This window comes from Empidonax traillii, unplaced genomic scaffold, assembly GCF_003031625.1.
Source record: "Empidonax traillii isolate 1590-97213 ecotype Southwest subspecies unplaced genomic scaffold, ASM303162v1 scaffold48:size2401408, whole genome shotgun sequence".
NCBI lineage: Eukaryota > Metazoa > Chordata > Aves > Passeriformes > Tyrannidae > Empidonax > Empidonax traillii.
The window spans coordinates 916,838-944,722 of NW_020955241.1; the positions used below are offsets into that span (position 1 = coordinate 916,838).

At 37.8% G+C, this 27,885-nt stretch overlaps 1 protein-coding gene across 1 annotated transcript in view; it reads left to right on the forward strand.

The window, feature by feature from the left end:
* The first annotated feature begins 6,628 nt into the window (after positions 1 to 6,628).
* ABCA13 (ATP binding cassette subfamily A member 13) overlaps positions 6,629 to 27,885 on the forward strand; it is a 170,154-nt gene continuing 148,897 nt past the window's right edge. Inside the window, exons 1-10 of the mRNA XM_027878993.1 lie at positions 6,629 to 6,715; positions 9,381 to 9,474; positions 10,617 to 10,740; positions 18,859 to 19,001; positions 19,856 to 19,884; positions 21,289 to 21,452; positions 23,021 to 23,136; positions 24,193 to 24,326; positions 26,077 to 26,241; positions 27,706 to 27,848. Coding sequence (XP_027734794.1) covers positions 6,647 to 6,715; positions 9,381 to 9,474; positions 10,617 to 10,740; positions 18,859 to 19,001; positions 19,856 to 19,884; positions 21,289 to 21,452; positions 23,021 to 23,136; positions 24,193 to 24,326; positions 26,077 to 26,241; positions 27,706 to 27,848 — 1,181 coding nt within the window. The 5' untranslated portion in view covers positions 6,629 to 6,646. The remainder of the gene's footprint in view (positions 6,716 to 9,380; positions 9,475 to 10,616; positions 10,741 to 18,858; positions 19,002 to 19,855; positions 19,885 to 21,288; positions 21,453 to 23,020; positions 23,137 to 24,192; positions 24,327 to 26,076; positions 26,242 to 27,705; positions 27,849 to 27,885) is intronic.

Consider the following 27,885-nt stretch of genomic DNA (forward strand, 5'->3'; position numbering starts at 1 on the left):
GGAGATAGGTGGAAATTGCTCCGCATTTTGTTTGAACTGTTTATCCCTTGTGTTTTTTTTTTTTTTTTTTTTTTTTTTTTTTTTTTTTTTTTTTTTTTTTTTTTTTTTTTTTTTTTTTTTTTTTTTTTTTTTTTTTTTTTTTTTTTTTTTTTTTTTTTTTTTTTTTTTTTTTTTGTTTGTTTGTTTGTTTGTGTTTTTTTTTTAAATATAATAATTAACAAAAAAAATCTTAACTGTGCTTAACCATGCCTAGTGCTTGTCTAGTCATTGACAAAGCTTGTGAGGCCCTTTGGGAAACATGCAATGAAGCACGTCCTTTCTCTGCAACGTCCTGTTTCTCAAAACAGTAATGAAATAAAAAGGAGATCACTTTAGAAACAGTGTGCTGCACTCTAGTGTGAAGAAAAGCTTATACCAAATTGACCAGTATGGGTTTGGAGGAGACAGTTTGCTGTTGTACAAGAAATACTAAGAAGTACCCAAAGAGAAGAAAAAATGCTTTACGTAGAAAACAAATGCCTAATGTGGCTCTGTGAAACTCTAGGGAAGCATATTATTGCAGTTGTCCTGGGAGCATGAATCTGAAATGGTGTGATTGTCTTTTTAAAAGAAGGACAGAAAGAATCTGGAAACAGATTAAAAAGAAGTTCTTTAATAATTTTAACAGCATGTGCTGTCAATTGAAACTACAAAGCTTTTGTATTTACAGTCATGTAAAGTAAGCACTTCTATTTTGAAAACTCTTATGTGCTGAATGCTGAAGTATAGATGGTCTTGTGGCCTGGCTGAGCTGGAGCTGAGGGTCAGGCACTCATGGAGTGATGATGCAGGTCCTGTATTAAATCAATACCCAAGAACCTGGCAGAAGCCGCTTGAAGATGATCCATTCACCTTTTGCCAAGATGTCCTTTCTCCTTCTCACTGTTCCTTAGGACACTGTACATTTCTTTCTGCTAAAATATTATTCTTCTGTGCTTCCTACCAAATGGAGTAAAGGGGTGTATGACAGCTTAAAATTAGAATTCAAAAGAGACCAAGTATCCTTCTGCTTCTGGTGATCACCATCCTCTGATGCTGTTATCCTAATGCAAGAAGGGGCTCTACAGACACATCCGACGTGCAATAAAATACCTCTCCCAGCTTCAGAGGAAGCTTGCCAGAATGTTACCCTGATAAGAATGATTGTATTTCCCCTTGTGACTGCAACTGGACAGGGAGATAAAGAAATGAATCAGCTGTGAGCATCTGGCTGTGAAGTTACATTCCTGTAGGTTTTACAGAGACATGCATAGGGAGTTATATAATAGTTACAGGTTTTATAAGCAATTCAGTTATTTAATATTAGCCATTCACATTATTTCTGCAGAGCATCAATCAGGATTTAAAGTGGTGATATTTTTAAAAATATATGTGATATTACATATATGTTCAATATTACATAGTGCAGTGTCTTGTGGTAGATTTAAAAATCCTTCAAACACCAGAAACCTCTGATTCAAATCAAGGGTCTGCTATGGTTCTCTGTGCCACCCTGTCCCTAGCAATACACCACAGCATCATTTTAATCCAGGGATCAGAAGGAATAAAAGCAAAGAAGAAAGGTAGAAGGTACAAATAGGGTGGAAGAGTGAAGGGAGAAAACAGTGGTTTCTATGAATGGTTTGTTCTGTGATTCGTGGTGTTCTGGCCCATTCCTATAATTTTGTTAAAGAAATGCCTGAGGCCATAATGAAGACATGCTATAAATGCAGTGGTTTCCCATTTGCAAGAGACTGAGAAAGTGCAGTAATTCAGTTAGTGAATTGAAGGAGTGGATTTTTACTTTTGGCGTTTTACTTTTGGATTTTTCTTAAATGGAAAGTATGAGAAATCCTGAAAAAGAACATTTTGGGATGACCTATGTCCAGACTATAAATTTTCCTATCTGTCCTTTAAAAGCCCAAGCGAAATAATTCAGTAATTTCAGTATTTCTTTGAAATATATACGTGCAATATGCAATATCTTTTTTTTTAACATCCTTCCTTGAAAAGAAATTTCAGTGCATTGTGTTACAGAACTGGGTTTTCATCTCAAGTCTGGATATCAATACATATTTCTAAATAAAATGCTTATATGGTTGAATCAGGGATGTTCTTCATTTCCATTGGCAAGTGACAGGTGAATGCTTTCAGACCTGCCCATCAACAGCCAGTTATATTCTGACTGCAGTGCGCAGTAGTGCAAGCGGCAAACTGGGCTTTGGGGACTGGTTCTGCATGCAACAACTGATTAGAAAAAAGCACAGCAGTGTGATTTGATGACACTGTTACAGTTTGATACAAGATGCTGAGGTTTGGTTACCCTGAAAGTTTATCAGTCTTTGAGTAACTAAAATGCATGTTTTATATTTCTAAATAATTACCATGAAATATTATGCTCCAGAGTATGGATTAAATTACAGTTCAAAAAATCTTCTTCTTGCAGAGAAAGGAGGTCACTGAACAGAGCAACATTAAATCTGAAACTCTATGGTACAATAATAGAAGAAAGAGTAATGCTGACAGGGTCAGTGCTTTTGGTCGGGCTACAAACAAAGCGAAGCAGCAGCAAAAGACAGACAGAGCCTGTTTTACATGACACAAAAACCTGATTCTAGATGCTTCTTGTGGGTGCTGAGCTTGTAACTATGAGAAAAATTTTTAATTTAATGGCATAGTATTGGTATGTCATTTTACAAGAGTAAAATTCCTAGTGCTTCTCAGAAGCTGAAACAAACCATCATCCTCCTTGAGAGATTGAGTCTGTTTTGTCGGTTAACGTGTAACTCCATTTTACTCAGCCCTATTATTTAACCTTCCCCACAACTCACATTTTTCATCATGCCTTAAGTTTGCGCACAGGAAGTGTTTCCAAGGAAAGATGCTACTATTGATATCATCCTGCAGGCACTTTGTCTGGGCCACAGGTCTGGGCCGTGTAAATATTTACAAGTAGTACTCCTCTTAATGTTCAAATAAAAGCCTTGTGATCACCCAATAAACCTTGCGAAAGAAATGATGGGTGCTGAAAGGAAAATAGGCCAGTTTGCCAGATTCCCATCCATATTCTCACATGATCTGACTGCATTCCTGTTTACCAAACAGTATTTTTGGCTCCTGGGCCTTAGCCTATTCAACACATGAAATTATGTTTCTTTGACTGTGCTTGCCAGCCTACTCTAATTACATTGTATTAAAAATGTAGGCTAGACGTGGTGTGTTGATGGTATGATATTATAAAGCAGTCAAGTTTTAAAACCAGAGCTGAATGGTTGCAGGAGGTTTGCTGCCTTCTCTGCAGCAGAGGTTTTGAATAACTTGCATATTATAAGAGTAAAGTTTTAAGTTAAGGCTGAGAAAAGCCTGCCAAAGCTAAGCAAAAGCAGAAAACGGCAGGTCACTCTGTCTTTTCCTTACTCTAAGATCCAATTCTGAGCCTGTTTGTTTTTTTTTCATTCCAGAAGGAGTGGAGCACATGATGAAATCCCTTTCTAATTTGCCCTGCAATATTCAAGATGCTGCTGTTGATACAGACACTCTGTCAATAAGCTCTGAAACCATACAGTTAATATAGCTATTAGCCGTTCCTTGTAGTGAAATAATTATATAGTTAATATAGCTATTTAAGGCTGGTACTTGCACAGGATACTGCTTGATGCTGTGTTGATGAAACCTAAGGCATTCTAAAGAGCTTCCAGGATGGCAGCAATAGAGCTGACACATCTTTCCAAAACCACGCAGAACTGATTTAATTTTCCTGCTTGTGTACATTATTTTTAATGTTATCATGTTCTTTTGTGCCAAGGGTTTTGTTTGGGGGGGGGGAGGGGGTGAGGCAGGTGGTCATAATTTGATTTAATAATTATCATATGACATTGAAAATAACACAAACAAGCTCATACAACTTTTAGAAGTTATTTCTCAGAATGTCACTGCAGGGATTGTTCTTGGTGGAATGTTCATGGGGCACCTTTAACTTTCCTAAATTTTGTTCTAGAAAAAATGAGTCTGCTACTGGAGGACACCATACTAGGCAAGAATTAATTTCTATAGGAAAGGACTATGAGGTAGGAGGACAAATGAAGTCAAAAGAACTGAATGGTGAAAGGTGTTTGTCTGTTGAGTGCCTTATACAGTAAAATGAGGAGTCAGGAGTTCATTAGTACTGGACACTAATTCCATACAAAATAGTTGTTTCCTGTATCCATGAAAAGATGTTTAGCATTAAAAAATAGAATGCCACATTTATATGTAATTATATAGAGCATAATAAATTACAGAGATCACACACTCAGATGAGCAGAGATTTTGCAGAATAACTTGTTCAAAACCATTTGGCAAACGGTTCATGTGAGCTGTTTTGGCTCACACAGTCAGGAACTGTCTTCCATATTAGTTGCTATTATAACTTTTTGTAATTCATTATGCTGAGTAGTTTATAATTTTGTATAAATCACATGCTATAGATTCTTCTCCCTCGCTTTCCAGAATGGCTGTGTGAAACCACACAAATTAAAACACACATTTCAATTTCAGTTATTGAAAAATATTTGTTAAAATGCATACTTCAACTGTGCACAGAATTTTCATCTCGGCTATCTCAAAATTTTGCCTTTGATCCTAGTGAGAAAAATTACTGTCCATACTCCAAAATAGCAGGGATTTTAGTATTATTTGACTAAAAGCAGAAGCGCCATCCGGTTGTGAAGTGGAACTCCTTGGTGAGGTATTAATTATCCCTGCCTCAGAGGTACAGATGTGCTTAACAGTCAGGTAAACACTGAACTACTTAGTTTGTTAGTATCTTGAGGACTTTCACATTTCTATTTGAAGCTAAATGATTACTTCAGTAATTTTTCAGTCTTGGATCAAAGAGAATAAAAGCAGATCCCACCATCTTTGAGGAATAAAGGTCTTTAACTAGTTGTATTCTTCCATGGCTGCATCTGTGATTTCTGATTTGCCAGGAGATGATTTTGACCAGTATCTAAAAATTTATGAATTCATGACACCTACTTAGTCTCTTTTTTCTCTACTCCTTGAAACCCTGGAAAAGGTAAAAATTAAAACAGAAACTTGCAGCATTTCAAATACAAAGATTTTAACAGACTAATCAGTCAGTTTACTATGAAGTGGAGTAACAAAACTTCACAAGGTGCTCTGGAGGGCCAAAAACTGCTGCTAGGTGACCCAAATCCAGAGCTTGGGAAAGGGAGGCTAAGGCACTGGACACTAACTGATCCTCATCCCCTATGGAAACTGGTATAACTCAATAGACTTGCAGATGTGCAGTTGTTAATTGCAGAAATATCAGCCTTATTAACTTTTTAAATTGCTGCCTTGGCTTACAGAAGTCAAATTCCTCTGTGGTGACTTCTGTATCCAAAAATGTTTTACATTTTGGGGGATTTTACTCTTAATGTGGAAAAATAGCTGTGAATGTTGTGTCTTTCACTCAGTAGTAATACATTTTGCAAAAAGTGTAATGATGCAAATTACTTGTCAATAATGACAAATAAAAAATATTTGTTTCGGGCATCACGCTGTCCTATCTGTGTGTGATTCGTGATTTCAGATCTTAGGCAGTTTGAATTACCTTCTATGATGGCTGTGTTAGGTTTCTCCACTGAGCATAGAGCAAACTTTTGGGTATCAGATTCTACCTAAGGCAATTCGTTTGGGTAGAGCGAAACATACAGAAAGTTTACTGCTCTGTTCCTGGTGGCATTCCTGATGGGTAAGGTAGCCACCCTCTGCACCTCCAGACACGTGCTGTGTCTCCCAGTGGCCCTGTTACCACAGGTCTTCACAGGCTCCTCTCCTGAAGATCCCCTCACACAGCTCCAGGAATTGCCCACCATCCTCTTTGCTAGAGGAACTGCTGCTATAAGACTGATTTTCATCCTGGGTAGCATGTGGCAGTTCATTAACACAGTTTTCTGACTTGTCAGAATATTCTGCCTCTATGTGGGTTTTTTATACAGAAGAAAGAGAATGTCAAACATACATCCTTCATAAGAAAAAATTTCAACAGTCATAAGATGGTGCAATGGGTCCACTACAGTGCTAGATGTGTACTTATACGGGTGTTCAAGACTCATACTGACATTTTTAGGGCTATGAGATTAAACAGTGTACTTATTTTCCTACTGTTGTTCTTTTTTTTTTATTATTTTTTTAAATATAAGCATATGCAAACAAAGTGACATAAACACTGAAGTGACAGAAAGTTACCCATTTTTAGAGAGAGACAAATGCATGTTAAATATTCTTCCCCCCCCCCCCCCCCGCCCCGCCGTCATTTGCATTTATTTGTATTCCAGAAAAGTAGAAACAAGTGCAGAATGTATGCTGTGGAGTAAAGCACCCTGAGGGCATTTATACAAACCCATCCCCTTACTGTTCATTGCACTGCGAAGCAGACGGAAAGATGAGATTTCTCAACGAATGAAAAGCAAGAGGCAGAAACATAATCTCATCTTTTCTCAGGAAGCAGGCAAATCTCTTGCACTATTCTCTGGAATTAATCAGCTTCTGAATAATACGTTTGGACTGCTTTGAGATGATTCTGAGTTAGAAAGTCCCTAAGAAGCCACTCAGCAAGTGGATGAAGGAGAGAAAAGAGGATATGGGGCACACTGTACACCAATTCAAGGCTCTGTTTTGGAAAAATTGGCTCTGCCGTGTGAGGCAACCGGTGAGTGCTTGAAAACGATTAAAAAGGGAATATTTTAAATCTTTTAGTATCTGTTGGAAAGAGTGTATCTCTTGATTTTCTCTTTTTACTGCAGATTGGTAAGGACAGGGTGGCTGCAAGTGGTTCTTGTTTTACCTTTGGTTATCTAATTGCTGAAAATACAAGTAGAGAACAACAATGGGTTGTTTTAATTCTAAAATGGCTGAATACAACAATGCCCCCAAAATTGCAAAAGAGATAGAAAATCTCATAAAAGTTTTGAAAAGCCACAGCTTATCTTTTAATTAACCTTAGATACTAGCAGTGCTGGTAGCAGTGACAAGGGTGAAAATCAATTTTCTTCACGTTACAGGTACTCATTGGTAATATAAGAAAGCTTGCATGACTCTGATCAAAATCTAGATACAGAGAATGCAGGGAATGTGTATTAAAATTGCATATACTTCTAAATTTCCTTTTTTGTTCACTCTACAAAGCTTAATTGAACCTTTCAAATTCCAATATGCTGAAGAATGTGACAGCTAGTTTGACAGCAATCAAAATTAAAATGATACCTAAATATGAGCTGTCATTCACCTTTACTGTGATTGTAATGATTTTTAAAATTTAAGATAGAAGGATTTGACTTTTCTCAAGGGAAACAAAATTTTTTGGGGAAAAAAGAGTCACTTCAATTAATAGTTTGACATTGATTTCATGTCTGCGATGATCTAGGGCTTTACAAGGAAGCATGTTGGCTGTTTGGATAGGATTAATTAAATAAACACACAGTTTTTAATTCCAGAAATATTTATCCAAAATAAAATTGTGATTTAGAGAGAATTTCTTCTCCAAATTATTGCAAGTGATGTCTTCTAATACAAGACATTTTCTGTGGGAAAGATGCTGTTCTTCTCTATTTCTAAACACTTCTGTATATTTAATCAGTGTGCATCAAGTGGCTCCTCAGTATCTCCTGTTCTCCTTCATGTGGATCTATTTGTATTCTTCTGTGTAGAACCTGCAGTTATGCTGTAGACCCGTTCTCATTTCTGTTTCAGAAACTTTTGCTTCAGAATTACAGATTCCAGAAGCTCAGGAGATACACACTACTGGGCAGTTGTACTACTTTAGTTTTCTATCACTGCATTTCTTAACTATTGTTTAAATAGAAATAATTAATAATAAATAATTTATTACCATCCGAATTTGTATCTGGGTAAAAGATGAGAGGTGGCTCCCAAATTCTCTTGTTCTGATACCTTAATTTAGAGGACTATTTGAAATTAAAATCATGCTGTGAAATCCTTGGAGTGTGTAGCCACTGATATAGCCTACCCTAAAACAGAAATATGGTGTTGGTATGTGCCCTCAGGGGCAGCCTGGACCCTTTCCAGCCCCTCCTGGGCATCCTGGTGACATTCCCTCCCAGTCTGTTCTGCAGTGCCCCTTTCCTCAGCTGCTGCACCTGGCTCCATTCCCCACAGACAGCCCATGAATATCCTGCAACCATGGCTCTGCTCCACAGCACGGGATGAACATGCCAAGTAGAGGAGGATGCCACCAGGGTCCTGCTGCTCTGCTGAGCTTTAGTGGCCCTGCGCAGCCTCACTGGGGCCCAGGGCCCAGACAAAGTGGGGTTTCTGTGCCCTCTGCTCCTGCCTCGGTGAAGCCAGAGGAACAGTGCTTTCCAGCTCAGCCCCTGTGCTTGGCCACTGTCTTTCTGGCTTGACCATGACCATGGACACTGACTGAAGATCTGAACTCCAGTGTTGACTGGCTGCAATGGCGGAGCCTGCCCCGCTCCCCTTGGGAGTTCCTGGGATGGGTCTCCTGCCCTACTGGCTGGTGTTGCCAGCATGGATCCCTGCCCCTTGGGGAGCAGTCAGCCCTTGCTGATCCATAAAAATTTTAAAGCACCAGCCTTGCTTTTCTTTTGTTGTCTCCTTTATTGTATGTTGTCTTCTGTATTGTGTGTGATCAGTTTAGATAAATGGCCATTGCCCTAAATTTCAGGAAACCTTTAGTTCCTTGCCCCGTGTTCAGCAGAGAAGTCCTTCTCCACAGGGAAGACTCTGACACTGGATTTTGTTCTTAAGTATTATGTTACTGTTCTCAGGCATTTTTCCTACATACCCAAGTTTAGCAATCACTTCCTCAATGGGATTTTGTTCGACTCTGGCAGTTTAGAAATAAAATCCCTAGTATGCTTCAGGGAAGTTAATAGCCTCTAATGGGAGATCCTCAGCATGGCTGTCATTTCGGCTGTGTTTTTGTTACCCGAGTTCGCTGTTCACACTTTCCTAGCACTGTTATCAGTGAATCTAGAAGTCTTTTAAAACTTGGCTGAATGGCGATTCCTTCCTTTCTGTTGCTGAAAATCAAGACGATTGGGTCTTTGTGCTTTTTATTTCTGTGCAATCTGCTTGGGCATTTGTGTCCTACTAGCACTATAAATAGAAGTGGAAACTACTTTTTTGTTCTAAGATCAGTGTATTTCACAAAGTCATAAGGATTTTAAATAGAAATATCTGTTACTAATTTACTTTGATGATCTTACTTTCCCCTAAGTAGTTGTAAAAGGGATATTTTTTTTTTTTAATTATTAAAAGACATATAAATTTTACTGTTTTGTTCCCAAATCCTGTTTTCTATACACTGATGATGTTTTGGTTTCCCTTTTCAGGTCCTATCTCTTGCTGAAATACTGTGGCCATGTGTCCTTTTCTTGATTCTAGCTGCAATCCGCTTCCAGGAGCCCCCAAAATACAAGGAAAACTGTATGTTTTATTTCACTTGTGTTCTATTTTGCTTGCCCCTACTTGTGGAATGATTTAGCAAATACTAATGATATCCTAAAATGGGGGACTTAAATGTAGTGGAGTCAAAGGAAAGAGTCCTAAAGTGGGGTTCAGTTGTGTCTAGTTGTGGATCTGAGCAAGCTGTATTTATATGGGAGAGATACGAAGTTTAAGCTCTGATTTTTCAGACTAGTTCTAGACATTGATTTTGGATATAAGGTGGATTACTTGGGTTTTAGTTATATTTATTTTTTTTCCAGTTGAGTAATGGGTTTTAGATAACTGGTTCAGAGACAGATAATTCTCCAGTAGATATTAACACTTAGACAAGATGAACCTTACTTTTCCGTACTTCCTGGGATTTAGAATTATTATTTTGTAAATAATAAATTCTTCCATTTACGTTAACACTTCAGAACTTCTTATGACTAACTTCACTTAATAAAGTTCTTTTTACTTTTATCTTGTAAAACATTAATTTCATTTAGAAAAATTACTTATGATATTATAATCTATTCAGTTTATTATTCTATTATTCACCAATGTCAGTAAAATGGAAATAAACCATCTTTAGCTTTATTAAAAATCAATTTGGTAAAACAATTCTAGATGTATAGAGTGAAATAACTGCAGAGAACCTAGCCTGCAGTATATACATTTACTTTATGGAGAGATATGGATAATTCCAGAGATGTGGAAAAGCTGCTGTTTAGATAGTCTTGATGGATGTATGTTCAGACATTGCTGAATACCAGCTCCTTCATTTTATGAAAGCCTGTGAGAAAATATAGTTTTGTGAAGAAGTCTATATTCTAATCCAAGTCACACATCATTTTTGGCTAGCAAGCATATGACATTGCAATAGTGCTACTACCAGGAAATTGAGCTTTTCAAAGACTGCTCTTATATGTCGTATATACCCTGTTATCACAGTCTAACATAAAGGTTACTCTGTGGTTTCTGTGGTGACTGAGTTTTTCTTAAATGGGACACCTACCATTGATACAACTTCATCACTTTCAGGCAACAAAGGTGCTGTTTAGGAGAAGTGAACACAGTGTGGTGGTACAGTTTGCAACTGCCATGTCAATGGCCTTGATTCTGCCGCTGCTTGGTTTTAGGTTACTTAGAAGCTCGTGATTTACCAAGTCGGGGCCTTTATCCTTTCATGAGAACCCTTTTCTGTAATGTTGGTTCGAGATGCAAGAACACTAGCTACACAGCACAGGAAAACAACCGCTTTCGGTAAGTCATATGAATTCGACAGAGCTGTCAGTATCACAGTGCATCTTTTTCTGCAGCAAAGGTTGTTCCTGCCTTGTGGACAGGGAAATAGGAACATTGCTAGTCTGTGCTAAAAGTTTCCTTGAGTGTCTTTATGAATGCAAAAGATGTGAGGCCTTAGTCATGCCTCTTCCTAATTTTGTTTGCCTTTCTTGGGCATTTGATGTTCTAACTGAATAATGAACACTGTTTATAGTGGTACCTTGTCATATTCTTGCTCTTCACTGCTGCCATATGAGAGCATAATTTTATCCTTCCTTAGAAAGTCCTTTATTACATGAGCACCAAAAGTATATCATATGTGGATTTAAACTTTGAATAGTTTAGGAGCATACACGGTGTGAGAAGTCAACACAGAAAAGCAAAACATGGACAATTTTTAAGTAATACTCACAAAGAACAAAAAAGAACAGCAGAAGCCCTGTAATAAAAAAGAACTTGAAAGAAGTTATCCATAACAAGGCCTTAAATCAGGATCCCAGAAGGCAGAAAGAAAAAAATTAATTTGAATTTGGAATTTTTCTTAAAGAAATGTAGTGATTTTATCTACTTCAAAAGTGTAAAAAACCCCTGAGATACAAAGGCATTTAGGCAAATTTTCTGAAGGATGTAGTCACAAACAACCTTTCAAAATATATAATAAAGTTAAATTAGGGTGAGCTAATCAGAATATGTGCATTTTTATATGTATGTTATTCTTAGAAAACTGAGAATATCTACCAAAAGATCTTAGATGTCTGAGCCAGGCAAGCATGTCAGACCATCAAATATTTATGGTTTATTATTGTAGAGGTTTATAGGTAGCAATAAATTCGACGTGCAGCAAGTTTGGAAAGCTTCAGTATCACAGTAATAGGCCATAAGTTTGATTTCGATGATGTATTCTAGTTATTTGTTTATGTAGAAACTGTTGATTTAGCATAGGACTGGGCAAAATAAATCTTGCTTATAGGTAAACATCTTGTACATAAAGCAATAATTTATTAGTAGAATTGAAATTTTAACAGTTTAAGCCGCCAATCACCATTAGTCGAGTTATTACACAAAATACTTACAGACAGAAATACCAGTAGCATGGTAATACCCCTTGCCAAAAATTTTCTTAAGAATAATAGTAATACAGTTAAAATTGTCACATGACCACTTAGTTTCTAGTCCTGTCCCTGGCATTATGCTCACCTTTCCACTGCAGCTCTGGGTCATAACGTCAGTGGCTGCAGCTGGGTGGTGATGAGGTTGTTACTGCAAGTCTGTAGACCTTTGCCTGGAGGAATGTGGTGTTGATAGCTGCTTTTTCCCTCTGGAGTGTACTTGGGGTCACTTATGTTTACTGATGTGCTTTTATACCTTGTTTTTTCTCCATTTATTTTCCTCTCTATGATACATCTAAATTTATGTGGTACACCTAAATGTGTATGGTATCTTTTACATTTGTTAGCTATCTAGTTTTTTTTTTTACTTGATAAGTATAAATTGGCTTTGTCCAGTGATAGTTTTGCATTTTAAATGAGCACTGTTTATAGGCATGGTGTACTTGGAATCACCTGTGCCCCTTTTCTTATCATCCCAGACTCGTATTCCAGCACAGTGCATCCTATGTCCCCACTTCTCAAGGCTTTTACTCTTATACTGGGCCTGTGTTCTTCTGCACTGTTTTGTTAATCATAAGTATCTTGTTCTGCACTGAATGGTCACTTGTTACTTCTATTTATATAAAACTATGGTGGCACTATACAATGACAAATGAAAGTAAAGCAAATAGCTTGTAGTCATATGGCCAGAAAAAAAAAAAAAAAAAGAAAACTAATCCAAGTCAAAAACAAAACTGCAGGCTTATTAAGACAAGTTTAGACAAAGCAAATGTGGCAAACCTCTGTGCCATGGTCTTGCAAACTCAGTACTGAGCCTGGAGCCTGTTACTTGTAGTGGCAGCACTATATTCCTGGGTTACGGAGTTACAATAATTGTTGGCCTTTTAAAAAATAGTTTCTTGAAAGGATTTTTTTTATTCGTATCACTAGTCCAGATGCCATCTAAGTGTGTTAAACCTCTAGAAACTATGAACTATATTGACTTCTCTGCATGATTATTTACACTGCTTTGACTGAACTGCCCAAATTATATTTCAGCTCAAAAGAAAAGCAGGAAAGAATCTCCGGGGGGCAGTATTAGACCTACTTAAGAATTGGGGAAATTATTCAGTGTCTTTCAAGTTTCAACTGAAAAATAAAATGCATGCATGTATCATATTTATACACTCAATAGGCTACACTGAGTAACGTATAGCCTGGGTAAGGAAAAAGGCTCAGAAGGTAGGATGAAGTTCATTCTGAGGTCAGTCTGTTCCACCAGGTCCATCAGTATAAATTAAATCAACCACAGGGCTGCTCTGACTTATGCTTACTGCCAACAGCCTTAGGAAAACAGACTGTCAGCTTGAGCAGCCAAACATAACTGAATCCTACAACGTCCCTGTTGACTGGAAAGATGGGGTGGCATAGGAACAGTAGTATTAATTATCTTCCCTTTGAGGATTTATTTTAAATAATAAATTTGATAAGGGGACTTTTTTTTGTGTGTCAACAACATTGCATTTATTAAGGGTATGTCAAAGGCTGTGCATAGTTTGCGCAGACAGTTAACCCATTTGTTTTCACAGTGTGTACCACATTGTTGCTATCAGTTTGAAACGCATTAGTCGTCTTTGGAAGAAAGTAGTTTTATGACTACTGTTGGAACCTTCATGGAAGCCATAAACCACCAAAATAGTTTTGTCAGTAAGAAACCTGAGCAGGGCTGCTCTAAGAGGGGAGCTGAGCCAGGGGTAAAGTCATCCTGGTGCAGGCCATGCCCTTATTGTCGCTTCAAGAAACAGCCTGTGATGTGGTGAGAAGGTGAGCCAGGTGAAGACTACAACTACCTTTTTGACTCTGATTTGCAGCAAGTTCTGCTTCCTCCTCTGATGCCTCAGAAGGCATCAATTTTTCAACAGCTCCATGGCTTTGCTCTTTGCTCCTCTCTTAAGCCACTGAAAAAACTGCTGACTGCCAGCTCACTGGTGTGATTCCCTAGCCTGATACACCAGTGGTACCTCAGGAGAGGAGTAAGGAACTATTAAGAGCTGTCATGGCGAAGGACTTTTTTCCCCTGCTCTTTCCAGAATGTTCGACTCCCCATCTCATCTTAGTGGAGCACAGCATAAAATTGAGAAAATGCAAATAAGATAAAAGCCACGCAGCACAGAATCCTATGGCTGTATACCAACATGTTTCTGTGCATGTGCATGGAACCATATTGTCTTCCCAGTACTCTGAATTCCACTGCAAATCTTGAAGAACGTGGTGGGGCTTTGTCTCTGGATGTAGAACTCCTAGTTCTGTGTGTGTTATACTTCTCAATACCCAAAAGATGATTAAGTTTATGCTTTCTCAGACTTAGAACTACAAAGGTCATGAAAACAAGACTCTAATATGTTATCTCTAAGGACATCAGTTTCTTTCTCTTTATTTATCTACAAGTAGCAGCAGCCTGAGCAGCCTCACCCAGTAGGTGTGGGGGAGCCCTGGTTCTGTCTCTGGCACTTCTGCTGAGTGGGCCACTCATAACCACGTGGCAGCTCTATCTCTTTTTGCACCATACTGGGCTCCTGGGGTCATCCTGCTGTGTTAGGGCGGTTTCTGGAGTCTGTAACACACCCTTAGGTCTGCCTACTGGCTGGGGTCCTAGGAAGGGTGCACTACTGGTGAGGGCATGGACTCCTCCAGAGTTATCTCATCTTGGCCCCTCTCCTGATGCAGCCCTGCTCACACCAGTCCCTTTCTTCTTACTGGTCTAAAACTTTTGTTTCATCAATACCCAGTCTTCTGTGGTTCTCTGGTGGAGTAGCATCAGGAGACCTCATGTACAAGAACAGGTGTAGAAAAACAAAATCAAGGAAAGTCTAAGCATCAGTGATAGTATTTACATAAGACTTGCTTAAAGGGTCAGATTTTTCCTTAATGATGTGTATCTTCCACTGACAAAAGAAATAATTCTGCAAGATAGCTGTATGCAGCAACTTACTAAATAGTAGTTCTATGAGGTCTGGGCCAGTTTTTGTAGTCTTGGGCTGTGTAACTGCAAAACAAAAACAGAAGCAAATTTTGTGATCTTTCTTATAGATTGTCAGAGAGTTGGGGAGAAAAGGAAATTTAAACATGAGTTTTCTCCATTTTATAGCCAATTAAGAACACTTTTTTTGTTTCTTTATATATTTTGGTCCACTGCATTTTACAAAGGCTGTAAGTGTATGCAACATGGAGGGGAAAGATCTTTCTGTGACAGACATGCAGTTTGTCGCTTTCCAGCATGTGTATTGGTGTTGATGGAGATGTCATGCCTCCAGGCTGTTCTCAGATGGTGCAGAATGGAAGCCAGCACAGCTGGGGCTTTGCAGTTTCAGAGAGGAATTTTCAATGTGGTGACAGGGGTGAGGTTGAGACAGGAGTTTGCTGAGAGGCTTATGAAAATCACCAGTCTAAATGGCATTTCATATCATAGCTGAGATTTCAGATGAGCTCTGAAAAGTTCTTATTGTCATCCTGAGCAACTTAGTAATTTGGACAGAATTAGCGTTTCTGAGTCATGGCTTTTGGAAATGACAATTGCTCTTACATGATCAAAGAGATTGCAGAGTCTTTTTGCTCTTTTGCAGCATTTTGTCATGTTCAAAACTTTTACCAATGTATGTCTTTAGTTTGATTTCTGTACTCATGAAATTTGTGGAAATGCACAATTAAGGGAAGAGGTAGCATGGACGATAATGAAATTATATATATATATATATATATATATATATACACACAAACACCTTCTCCTAACATCCCACTTCTAATTATGTATGTCCTCTTATACAAATTATAGGCTTCCTCCTTTTGTTCTTTTTGTCATCCCTTGCTTGTCCTCTTTATTGTTCCTAACAACTACTGCTAGGAACTTCCTGGGAACTGTTGCTGGACTTCCTTTACACACGCACACAAAAGGGAGTTAATATTGCCTTCTGCTCCGGAAAGCACACACTGTAGACTCTTTGGGAAAGCAGCAGTACAACAACTAAGTATTTTTGTTGGCACAGTGCCTGAAAAATGTTTGCCTTGACCACCCCTGCATCTGGTTTTGAAGTCTAGTTTCTTATCTTTCTGGCAAGATGGTGAAATAAAAACCTCTTTAATATTTCAATCTGTTTCGTAAAACTGAGCGTGACAACCAATATCATGCCTTTTGCCAATTCACCTTGCAAAAGAGGTTGTGCTCAACTCCAAGGGTAACCAGAGGAAGAGCTGTGGCAATTACCATAAAAGAGGGGCAGGGCAGCCACTGCTGTCCTGTAAATCCCCGTAAAGCTAATAGCTCACAAACAGCTGCTCTTGTCCTGCTGAGAGGCTTGTGCTTGGGAATGTGGCATTTCTATGGATCTTTCAGACTGGACATCCTGCCTTTCTTTCTGTAATAGCTGGTTCTTATGCCTGGGGTTTGGTCCTGCTGCCATACCCTAGATATCTACAGCCCCCTACTGTTTCCCAGCTCCCTCTCCAGTTTCACCATCAACTTGCTTTTCCCTGCATTTCAACCTGTAACTCTTCAGAGCCACCAAGTGCTGCCACCTGTTTTCTTTGATGATCCTGGTCTGTGTATCTTCCCCAGTCCTATTTCCCCTGCCCCATGTACTCCATGGGACCTCTCACAGGGCAGGAGGTTGTTTTCCTAGTCCTCAAACCTGGGAATACTGAAAGCCCAGCTGAGTGTAAGTTCAACCTGTTGTGTCCGTTGTGTTCTGCTATGTCTCAAACAGGTGGCTAAAGCACAAAAAATTAGATGCCAAGAGGGTGGGTTTTTTTGTTTCCCTGATCCTTATCAACGCAAGCATTGAAGATCCAATGTGCAGCAGAATCAGTGATTGGGGAGGGGGGGAAGAAGGGAGTTTTTAACTCCCCTGTCACTGCTACCTGTGACCTCTGCTGCTGACAGGGAGGCTGGGCAGCACCAGCAACACTGGAGACAGCACTGAGTTCAGCTGTGTGTTCCTGTGTGAGCAAGGTAGCCTCGAGCATTGTTGTTTGCAATGCTTCTAAAACAGGGAGAGCTGTAGATGGGGATACAAGGCTTGTGTCTAGTTTGGAGGGAGAACTGTGTGGTTTGAAATACTGCTTCAATTCTCTGAATACTCATTATTATTTTAAGTGACCTTGTTAAAAGAGTTTAGTCATCAATTTTAAGTTCAGCAAGTATTAAAAAAACCCCAACCAACCCCAACAAACCTCCCCCTGCCCCAAACCACACAAAGTCCTCAATCAAAATGTGTGGAAAATCCTGTGGAAACTGAGCTAGAGTTCTGTTTTTTTAAAGTTCTGACTGGTTATTGTTATTCTGGCCACCTGTTCATGCTCAAAAAGTAGAGTGCTAGGAAATTTTCAGTATATAGTTAGTGTTCCAGCTCTTTGCCAAACATCAGTGTTCTTAACTGTCTAAAATTTCAGGCAGTGGGATTGTTAGTAATATTGGAATTTATATGGTAGTTTTCAAAGGCAATATCTAATGTGCAGCTTTTAATCATCATAAAAACCTCCTTCTGGACTGAAGAAACCTGCTTTTCAAAACTCCATTTAAAAAGGGAAAAAAAATGTGGTAAAGAATTGTTCTGCCTTTAATCCACTGAAATTTGAGGATGCTGAAAGTATTTTACAAAACCCTACCGGCTGTCAGCCAAGTTGAGATAAAAATAAGCTGTACTGAAACAATCAAGAGCTTGATTGTTTTAAGATTAAATTTTCTTTTTATCCCTTATTCTAAAGTTGCAGACACTTCTGTGGGTGTCTGATCAAATAAGATCAAGAAAAGAGAGAAAGAGAAATGGGAGACTCAGAAAGTTGTTGCTGATAGTTTGCTTTGGTTTGTGAATCTATCTCATTAGGCTTTTCTTTCAGTGAGTAAAAGTTGTGCTGAAAGCAAGTATTGACATACAAGCTTTACAAGAAAGGAATGTAACTCTTTATTATATTTTTGTAAGTGGGGTAGGACAGGAGGCAACAGGCGGAAACTGATGTGTGGGAAGTTCCACCTGAATATGAGGAAGAAGTTCTTTACTGTGTGGGTGATCAAGTGTTGGAGCAGATTGCCCAGAGAGGCTGTGGTCTCCCTCATTGGAGATATTCAGGAACTGACTGGACACAATCCTGTGTCGTGTGCTCAAGCAGGGATGACCCTACATGAGCAGGGAGGTTGGACCAGATGACCCACTGTGGTCCTTTCCAACCTTACCCGTTCTATGATTCTGTGACAGTTAATAGTAATTCTATTGAAAAATAGCAATATTTTTGCTAGACAGGATATAACTTAAAATCACTTGAATTTTCTATAAGAGAATATAGAATTCAACTCCCTAGTAGCTGGCTAAATATAATTATTCCATTGTTTATGGTGTCTTAGGAGAGTCTAAGTAATTTTGTCCTCTAAAGAGATGTGTAAATGTCTCTGACTTCTGATTTCGTTTGAAAGTATTGTTAGAAAGTTGTTGTGCTATTAAGTTAGTCACCAGATAGTGGCAGAGATAACATTTACCAGGACTATGGCTGTAAGCTAAAATCAGAGAAAAAGCCAGTAGTGACAATAAGACACTGTTTTTATAGGTTGCTGTATATATATGAAAAAACCAAACTGTTGCCTTAGATGCAATAGGAAAGCTTGAACTTTCTCATCAGAGAACCATCACCTGAATGCATGATCACCTAGAGAAGAAAAGTTGAGTGTGTTCAGAAATATCAAAGACTTCTTTGTATAGGTCTGTCCTTGGCTGCTGCCAGAATTGGGTTCCTGGCATGGATGAGCTCAGCAATTTTTCATTGCCCTCTTTCTTGAGACTTTGAGACTCACTATAGCAACCTGCATGCTGATGAATCAAACTAAATAGAAGATGTATAAATGCATAAGAGTTAAAAAAAAATCTGAATACTACTGTGGTTGGATACACAATTTTCATCTATTTGCTTCCAGTTTGTAATTACCTCACCTATCCCTTTTCTTTTTGCCAAAAACTACTGCAAGCTCCCAAAGTGGTCCAGAGAAGGTGACTGGACCTGATCTAGACTTCATGAAAGAGATAGAAGAACTTGCAAAGGAATTTATGGATACTACAGAGAAAGCCATGGCTTTAGAAAAGCTGTGGGAAGAAAACACAAGATTTTCAGGTAAGGTGCGATCTTTCTAAAATCTTTTTCTTTTCCTATCAAATAGTGAAAATCGTCAAACAAAAGAATATTCTTATATTAAAAATAAAATTAGCAAACTAATATTTAAGCTGGTCTGAAAAAAACCCCACTTTTATGATTAATATCATTTTGGCAATCAAAGTTATCAGAAAAAAAAAGTTAACTTTCTAAAACTCTGCCCTTGTACTACTTGAAAGCTAAGAAAACACTGTGAGGGGAAAGGCTAAAAGATAAGGATTAATAATCTGAGTACGAGGTTACTTGGTCTAACTGTATTGAAAAGCAGTTTATGCGGCTATGTTTCTGTTATACTAAATAGTGTAGAGATGGAGAACCTCAGTAGCTCATACCTGGTGACCCTCTGTGACCTTCAGTCTTGTACTGAAACAGCGAGACTGGAAATACCGGGGTATGATGCACCTCTTCTATTCCCACCCATACTGCCAGCACCACTGCTGTAGCAGGTGGACATTTAAAACCTAACCCTATCCTGCCTTTCTGGCTGGTTTTCAAGCAGTTAGATTTCAATGAAACGGTAATTTTCATGCCAGGCTTCCGGCAGCTAGTACTTCTGTCTAATGCTGATGTGATGATTTTGCCTCACTGAAAAGTGAATGATAAGCCATGTCTTTTAAATTGTTTTTGTGATAATAGTATAAGTATTAGGAAGCACAGAAAATCCAATGGATCACTACCTTTCTGGGATATTAGTTGCTTCACATGCCTTTACTTCTGTAGAAATACCCTTTGTGCACTGCTTGCTGTTGCTTATAATATTGATTCTTCTGAAGTTAATAATGCCTCTCTGTAAAGGAAAATATTTGATTTTACAGGGCTCCATAACATCACCACTTTTCTTTCTGTAAGTATTTTTACAGTCTTTCTAAATTACAGTTCTGGGTTTTAAGGCATCCTTATTATAATGGTTAGAAATTTGTATCCTGTCAGATTTAAGTAAGCTATCCTTAAAAAAAATTGGTATGTGGTTGAAGGAAAAAATAATGTCTTGAAATTTGATAGAGGTTTGGTGGATACTAGATTACTGGTTTAAACCAGCCTAGGTTGTTAGTAGCTAAAATCCACAACTATTTGAAGGCTAACCATACATTAGGAACAATATAAAAGTGCATCTGCCAGACCATGTGCAGCTGTATAAAATAATTTTACAAAATGTCTTGCAAGGATCTCTTATCCTAAATAATAAACATTATTACTTAAGAAACAAACAAGCAAAACCAACCAAAAAACCCGCAACAATAGAAACCCAACCCAAAACCTAAAAAAAGGATTGAGTGAGATTGAAGAGACGAGGCTCTTGTTTAGATGGGATGACTTTGAATTCAGTAATGGATCTCCATTACTGTCAATTTTCTATCTTTTTGTAGATCACTGGTTTCCTTTAAAAATATTTTAAAATGTTTTATTTCCATGTTTGATTGATTGTAACAGCTACTTTGTGAAACCTAGATTTCCAGTTTATAACTTGAAATTAAATGGCATTTTTATAGTAACATTTTTTAATTGCTCATAAGATACTTGATTGAAAGGAGACATTTCAATATCAAATTTAATTTTGAGAATGGAATATAAAACAGAGAGAATGTATTTCTCAACATTAAGAAAATATTTAGTTTACAGCAGGCAATCACTACTAGTAACAGAGTTTGTATGCACAAGCTTCTTTCTTGTATAAACTATGCTCATGCCACCATTATCTAAAAAAGCCCTACTGAAACGTTAATTTAGAGAAGCAAAGACTGCATAGTAAATGACTGTGAAAAAACCCTGTTTTGCGTAGGCATCTTATTGTGTAGTCCCCTAAAAGAAGGACTTTTATCTCAGTTAATCTTTAATTTTTATAAATCATTATTTGAGACCCCTGCAAACCTTGCAAGGATGGTTTGTCTTGGACAGTCCCCCAGTCTTTACACCCTAGACTTAGAAATTCATTGCAGGGCTAAAGAGTTCCTTGTACTTGAGATCTAAAAGATGATCCTTCTCGTTGGGAAAGAGTTACACTTCTGAGCAGAAAGAGATTCCTTAGCTGTTCTTCCAGCTCCATTTTTCCATCAGAGCAAAGAAATACATCTGAAACAAAGCTGCCATAAGCTCAAAGTACCACCAAAATGATGTGGTATATTACCAAAGGTAGTGGTATGTTTCCACTCCGGAAAAATGATTTCAAATTCAAGAGGGTCGGGGAAACAACAGGCACTTGCTTTATTAAATGGAAGTGTTGCATGTAATTTTTTTTTTCCACATTAAGATGGATTTGAATGAAGCAGAGAAAATGATTTCTAGAGCAGAAAATCTGTACAGGCAACCATATTTCTGGAACTTTCTGCATTCACTCCCTCGTCTTGAACTGAACAGCTTTTTTACAGAAGATGAGTTAGCTACCACAGCACAGTTTCTAAGGGTTATTCAAAAGTAAGTATTTTTGCATTCTTGAAAGCCCTCTGTTTTAAAATTTTATTGGCAATTCCTGTGCTTCTCACTGGCTACTTAATAAAATAAACAACTTTCAGCATCTGAGTGTTCATGAGATAGAACAGGAACTTGATTGTAAGTTTATGGTTACTTGTTTTCTTCTTCAGCAGCAGTACCCAGTAACCACTGGCTGCTGTGCTGGGTGAAGTTATGAATCTGTAAACATAATCTCAGTAGCAAATTCTCTACCCTGAGGCTTTAGCATGGAGAGAATGACAAGAGGACAATAGTGAAGAAAGGTTATGGTGTTTGTCTTCCCATGTAATTGCTAGGCATGTGGAGACCCTGGTTCCCAGAAAGCATCTGGCTGTTGATGAAAAGTGGAGAATGAATTTTTGGTTTTATGTCACTTGCATGCACAGCTTCTGCATCACTTATTAAACTATTTCTAGGTTGATCCATGCGTCTTTACGCCTTGCTTTTATTTTCTTCCTGTCCTGTGGGAGAAGGGAGTAAATGAACAGCTGTGTAGGTGCTTGGCTGCACAAGTGATTAATACAAGGCAACTCAGATGTTTACATATGGGTTTTGGTGACTTGCTAATTTGGTTTTCTTTTTTAAGACTCTGATGCCCTTCAATGACCAAATTTTTCATCATTAATGCAATTTGGAAAGCAAGCCACAAATGCCAATGCTCAATGCTTATTTCGTGACTAGTTTTGTATTACTATCTTACATTCTTATCTAAGGCAGCATTTAGCCAGCAGAAAGGTTCCTAAAATTACATCTCCCACTTTCTGAGCTGGACCATGCTTGCTATATCTCTCAGAGGTACATAATAGAGACTTTTCACACCTATGTGACTAGGTTATTTTTTTCTTTTTTCTTCTTTTTTCCTCTCTTGAATATGTTGGAAACTGCTGAACCACTCTGGAAAACTGGATTCTTATTTGCATAATGAGAGAGGATTAGTCTGTAGGAAATAACTGGTAAATGTGACATAAGCTTTAAGCAGTAAATTACAGCTACAGCTACATTAACAAAGAAATGTGTTTCATAAGTAAGTTGACTGAGACTGGAACCTGTTAGAAATTCAGTAGATATACTTTTATTAATGCATTCTGTTACTGTGCTTTATTTAACTTCTTGTGAGTATAGGTGTTCTTCTGCTTTAAAATACTTTTTGTTTCCTTGCAGATTGAATGGAAGTAAAATCTTAATATTCTGTGCTGATTCTGCCTTTTTGTGGGGATAATTGGGAGACTGTGGTGGTTTTGATCATATTTTTGCTCACATGCTCTCATGTTTTCTCTCTCTCTCTTTTTTAGAGGACATTGGTTTCTTAGGAGACATTTCCTTAATGAAAGTTGAGTGAAACTCTAACTGTAAAATCTCAACTTGTGTTTTGTTCATGAAAAGTCTAATTTGATAAAACAACAAGTATTTTTTCAACAGTAAAAGAAGTGTTTTATTTTTCACTTGCTTTAAGGTCATCTCTTTCTAGCAAGTCCTTTCAGGTTATTTGGGTGTATAGAGAGATTAATTTTTGTTTTATTTTTTTATTTCAGTACCTTAGCATCATTGAAGGATTTAGCTATTACGCCATTAGGCCAAAGTTTCTATGAAGTGGTGAAAACAGCACTGAATTTAACTATGGCATCAGTACAAGATAGGAGCTTAGAAGGTAAGAAATTTGCTGCAGATTTTCTTTGAAGTATCTGGTTAGCATGCTGGGAATATGAAAAAGTAGTAACTGTCAGATCTTCTGCTGAATTTCTGATGTCTAAGAACTGAACTATATTGCTGTAGTCCTAGTTCATTTCTTTATTGATCAGCTTTAAAATACTAACAGCTAAATTTTATCAAACTCTGGCAACTATTTGATAAACAAAGCACATTAGTCTAATACATTATGTTTAGAATGGTCTTTCAGTGGTGAATTTCAGAGAAAATATAAATAAAAAATACAAGGGACAATTTCTTCCATCTGATAGAAGGATAGTATCTTGTTTTGGACATGCATGTTAAGGATTATGACTGGCTTACTTTAAACTTCATTCTTCTGTTCTCATAACTTCTGCTCTCAGCTGAAGGGCTACATATCTCCATCTGCTGCTTCACTATGGGAGATGAGTTTAATTGGAGAAGGTAGGCTGGCCCCAGGACAACTCCTCAAGAAAAGGTCAGGAAAAAGTTTCACTGGCAAACTGGGGCACACGATTAGATTCTAGGTGCAGCTGTGTGCTCAGCACTGAAGGTCAGGCTAAGAGTAATATGCTGTCTAAATCCCTCTTCACCTGCCAAAACAAAGGCTGAAGTGGTACAACGGTGATGTGCTGGAGCCCTTGCACAGAGGATGAACTTGAGTTCTCTGGGACTTCTGATATTCCCCTGGTCCTCTCCTTCTTGGCAATGATTCATATCCAGTCCATACACACACATTTGCATGACAATGTGCAATTTAGAATGGCACCCTGCTGGGTCTGCTGGCAATCACTGTGAAAAGGCATCTCACCATCATCATATCAATGTTGGAATACCATCAGATTAACTGACCTTATCACTAGTGCAATCACGGACTTTATCCTGGTGAAATTAGTGTTCAGATACACGCTTTCTGCTCCCACACCACTGAAAAGCTGGGAACATGGTACTTGGATCTCATCAAGTATGAACCATCAAGAAACAACATGAACAAAAAAGAAGGAATTACATAAATAGATGGTTTCCTTTCTTTCAGGTTTTCAATACAATCTTTCTTTTGGAGATGTTTTGTGGAATCCACTTGCAGTGAAAGCTGAACTTGAATCCAGATTTGGTTTTGATGGTACTCATGTTGAGAAGCTGCTATATTATACAGCACAGTTAACAAAGGTAAATCAGTTGAAAATTGTGTTGTCCTTCTCTTTAATTTTTGGTTTATTTGTGCCCTGAAGGGATTTTCTCTGCCTTTCAGAATCTGTAGTCATATCTTAGATTTGTGAAGCAGCTACAAGACTGTTAAGTATCCTGGCTTCATTCCCATCAAAAGATATATGTTTAGGTTCAGCTGAAATTTCTGCACATGAAGATGCTGATAGGTCTAGTTGTTTACATTAATGAATTTACACTTCTCTGAAGTCACAGTGGAGTATGGCAGAGTCCCAGATGTATTATCCAATCCCGTAGAGAATTCTGAGGGTTGTTCCACTAAGCCGTTAAACCAAATTCTGGATCTGTATGTACTAGGATTAGCTTGGCTGGTGGCATTTTTCATCTGGTTTGCTGAATAAAGAATGCCTGTCTATTCTGTGCATAAATTAAAGCATATAAAAAATCTTTTTTTCTCAGTTGTGCAGTCTTGATATGAATATACTTGACTGAGTTGTCTCAGTGGGGCTTAATCAAATATACTGGTGATGTATCAAATTTAGAAGAAAATCTCTTTCCTCAGAGAGGAGTTTCTAACCTATCTTCTAGATCAAAGTGGTCTGTTGTGGTGTTTTGGTTTTTGAACTACAGAAATCTCAAAACATCTCTTCCATTTCTACTTAAGTCTGCAGTTTTTTCTAGTAGAACATATTGATAGTTATGGGAAATCTGTTTGTTCTTTGCCAGACGGAGCTTAGAGTTATATTCCAGAAGAGCTTATTGTAAAAATAGTTGATTTAAACAAAGGGATAAATTCTAAAAATCCCTTGACTTTTGAATGGCTGGTTTGATCAACTGAACTGAATTCAACTGCAGCTTGGTAGCCATGATTGACTGTGAAATCCCAGGCTACTCACTTACTAGTTATTTATGCTAATATCTTAATATTTTATGCTTGTGTTAGAGCATTGAAGACCATCAAAACGTATGAAAGGAAAGATGGAAGCCTGGATAATGTTTGTTTTGGGCACTTCAGTTCTGCATCTAATGCTCCATTTTGTTTGGTGTCAAAACATCTGTGAAAATGTTTATAAATTCTCTGGTCAAAATTGGAAGGAGTTAGGATGTGAAATATCTCGGAAAGACAGTAATAATAATAATAATTAAAATGAATGGAACTATTTTTTACACTCTAATAATATTTATATGATTGAAAATAATAAATATTTCATCACAAGATTTAAAAATCAGTCCATAAGGAAAAAATTCTGATCTCTCAGCCGCTCTATTGAAACCCACCAACTTCAATTTAAAACTAGTCTGCTGCACGTGGTCTTTGGTTGAGTTGTATCATTGTACTAAATGCTTTTTTTATCCATAATTTTTATATTTGTTAAGTTGTTCCAACATAGTTATTCTGCTGTAGATTTACTGTATCATAGTCAAGTTAGTTCAGCACCAGTCTGCAAATTACTGTACAAGTAGCAACACTGGTGGAGCTACATGGTGAAAATTCCTTGCATATACAAGTCTCCTCATTCTGCCTGTTTTGTGAGGACCTTAATGGGGCCACTGGTATTTTGTACAACAGTCTGCATGTGGAATACTTTGAAGTATATGCCCTCAGAATATGAGGATGGCTTAAATGGGCTTTGTTCTCACTGAAGAAGGGTATGTGATATTCTTTTTTTTTTGCTAGATAAGTAAGTTGATAGCAGAGATAACACTCAGCAGCTCTCTTGAGATACTCATTAATTTCATATGTCCCTGCCAGTTTCCCACAGGAGAGACACTGGAGCAGTTTGTATGCTCTGCTCTGTCCAGTGTGCCAGAAGATGAAGCAAACAAAGAAAATAATGGACAGGGCTGCATTTCTGCACGGCATGAGGCCAAACTGTATCTTGTTCATGCTGTCAGCAAGCTCAGACTTTATACACAGGTACATTTTAATAAGATAATAGATTGAATCTGTAATTTTTGCATGCAGGCTATCAGCAGTAACTCAGTTAAAAGATGTGAGTTTTCTCTTGAATGCTATTTTCATGAACTTTTATCATCTTGTTAATAAGATGAAGTAATCCTTATAAGGAATTATTTCAGTGGAAGTATAATCTATCACCATGTGTCCACTTAATCAGATTTTCTCATTAACTGAAATTCAGCTTTGCAATGTTATAGGGAATACAGTGAAATATACTGCCCTGAAGAGAGCTGGCAGAGGGAAGATCCATTTACTGTCCCACCTGAGACTGAATGTTGAGCAAAACTAAAAGATGGCTGGAGGCCTCCACTGATAATTAATGAATAATTAATTTATTTTTAATTCCCCTTCACTGTCTCTGGCAGTAGTGGCTGAAGAAGGTTGAAAGGGATAAAAGGAATACTCCAGTATAGCATTCTGATCTGGCAGAACAGCTTGGCCTACAGTCTCTATAATGACATATGTGTAGTTGCACGGAAAAAAGGATAAAACATTCAGATGTTTCCTAAGGAAAACACCTAGTTGACTTAACACTGATATTTGTTTTTATGCTACATATGGGGCTTTTTTCCATTAAAAAATATTAAGCTGTATCAAGCTGTTCTGGAGATTTTTGCAATATTATCTAAATAAAGCATGTAGAGTTTCCTGTGTATTTCCTCAAAAATGTAGCCTTTGATAAAGGTTTCCCTGCTGTATGATGACTTGAAATAATAGTTTAATGTGATTGCCAAAAATAATGCACTAATTCCTATGTAGGAAAATCCAGTAATAATTTCAGCCATGATTTCAAAACTCTTAGCAAGGGTTGACATTCTGACGATGGCATCTTGAAGTACTGTAAGCTGCTAGTCACTATGAATTTTCTAGGGTAGCTGGAGTTCACTTAAGAGTAAATCTGTTTTATCCACTTGGCATTTAAAAAAAAAAAAAAGGTAATGATATGTAGGAGAGCAGTCAGGAGGCTTGGCCAGGCCTCGGTATGCCTTATTCTGGGCTACACAATGGGAACATGTAGGTCCCTTCACCATCTCTTTGTGAGATGGACCCCCAGAAATGTTAAGGTTTGCTGGCTTCCATTGTGTTGGCAGTATAGGCAGAATTCTGGTAAAGGAAGCTTGAGACTGGAGGTTGGCTTTTGGTTGGTTTCAGTCTCAGGCCATCTTTTTACGATTCTTGGGTCTTTGGAAAGAGACAGCAATATGTAGGAGGTTAGCTCTCTGTATGATCAAACGTTGCCAATTTGCAAGTCAGTCAAAACTGTACTGAAAATCAACCTTTTAAGGTCAGTCATTTCATTGTTTGGGAGAAATTTTACTATAATTGTTAATTGTGTGATTTTTTTTAAAGACATGCAAATTCTGTGTACTATCTGTATAGGAAAGCTTTGATTCTCTAACTATTTTGCATTCAATCTGCCAGATACTTGAGCAATGGTTTAGCAGCAGCAGTCTCCCTCAGAATCTTCTTTTGGAACTTAGAAGAATCATAGCTGACATAGTATCTCAGTTTCTAGATGAAAGGGAAGCCAGCAAACTTTTTTCAGGCATAAATACCCTGATCCAGCAATGGAATGAGAAATCAGATGCCTACTTTTCAGAA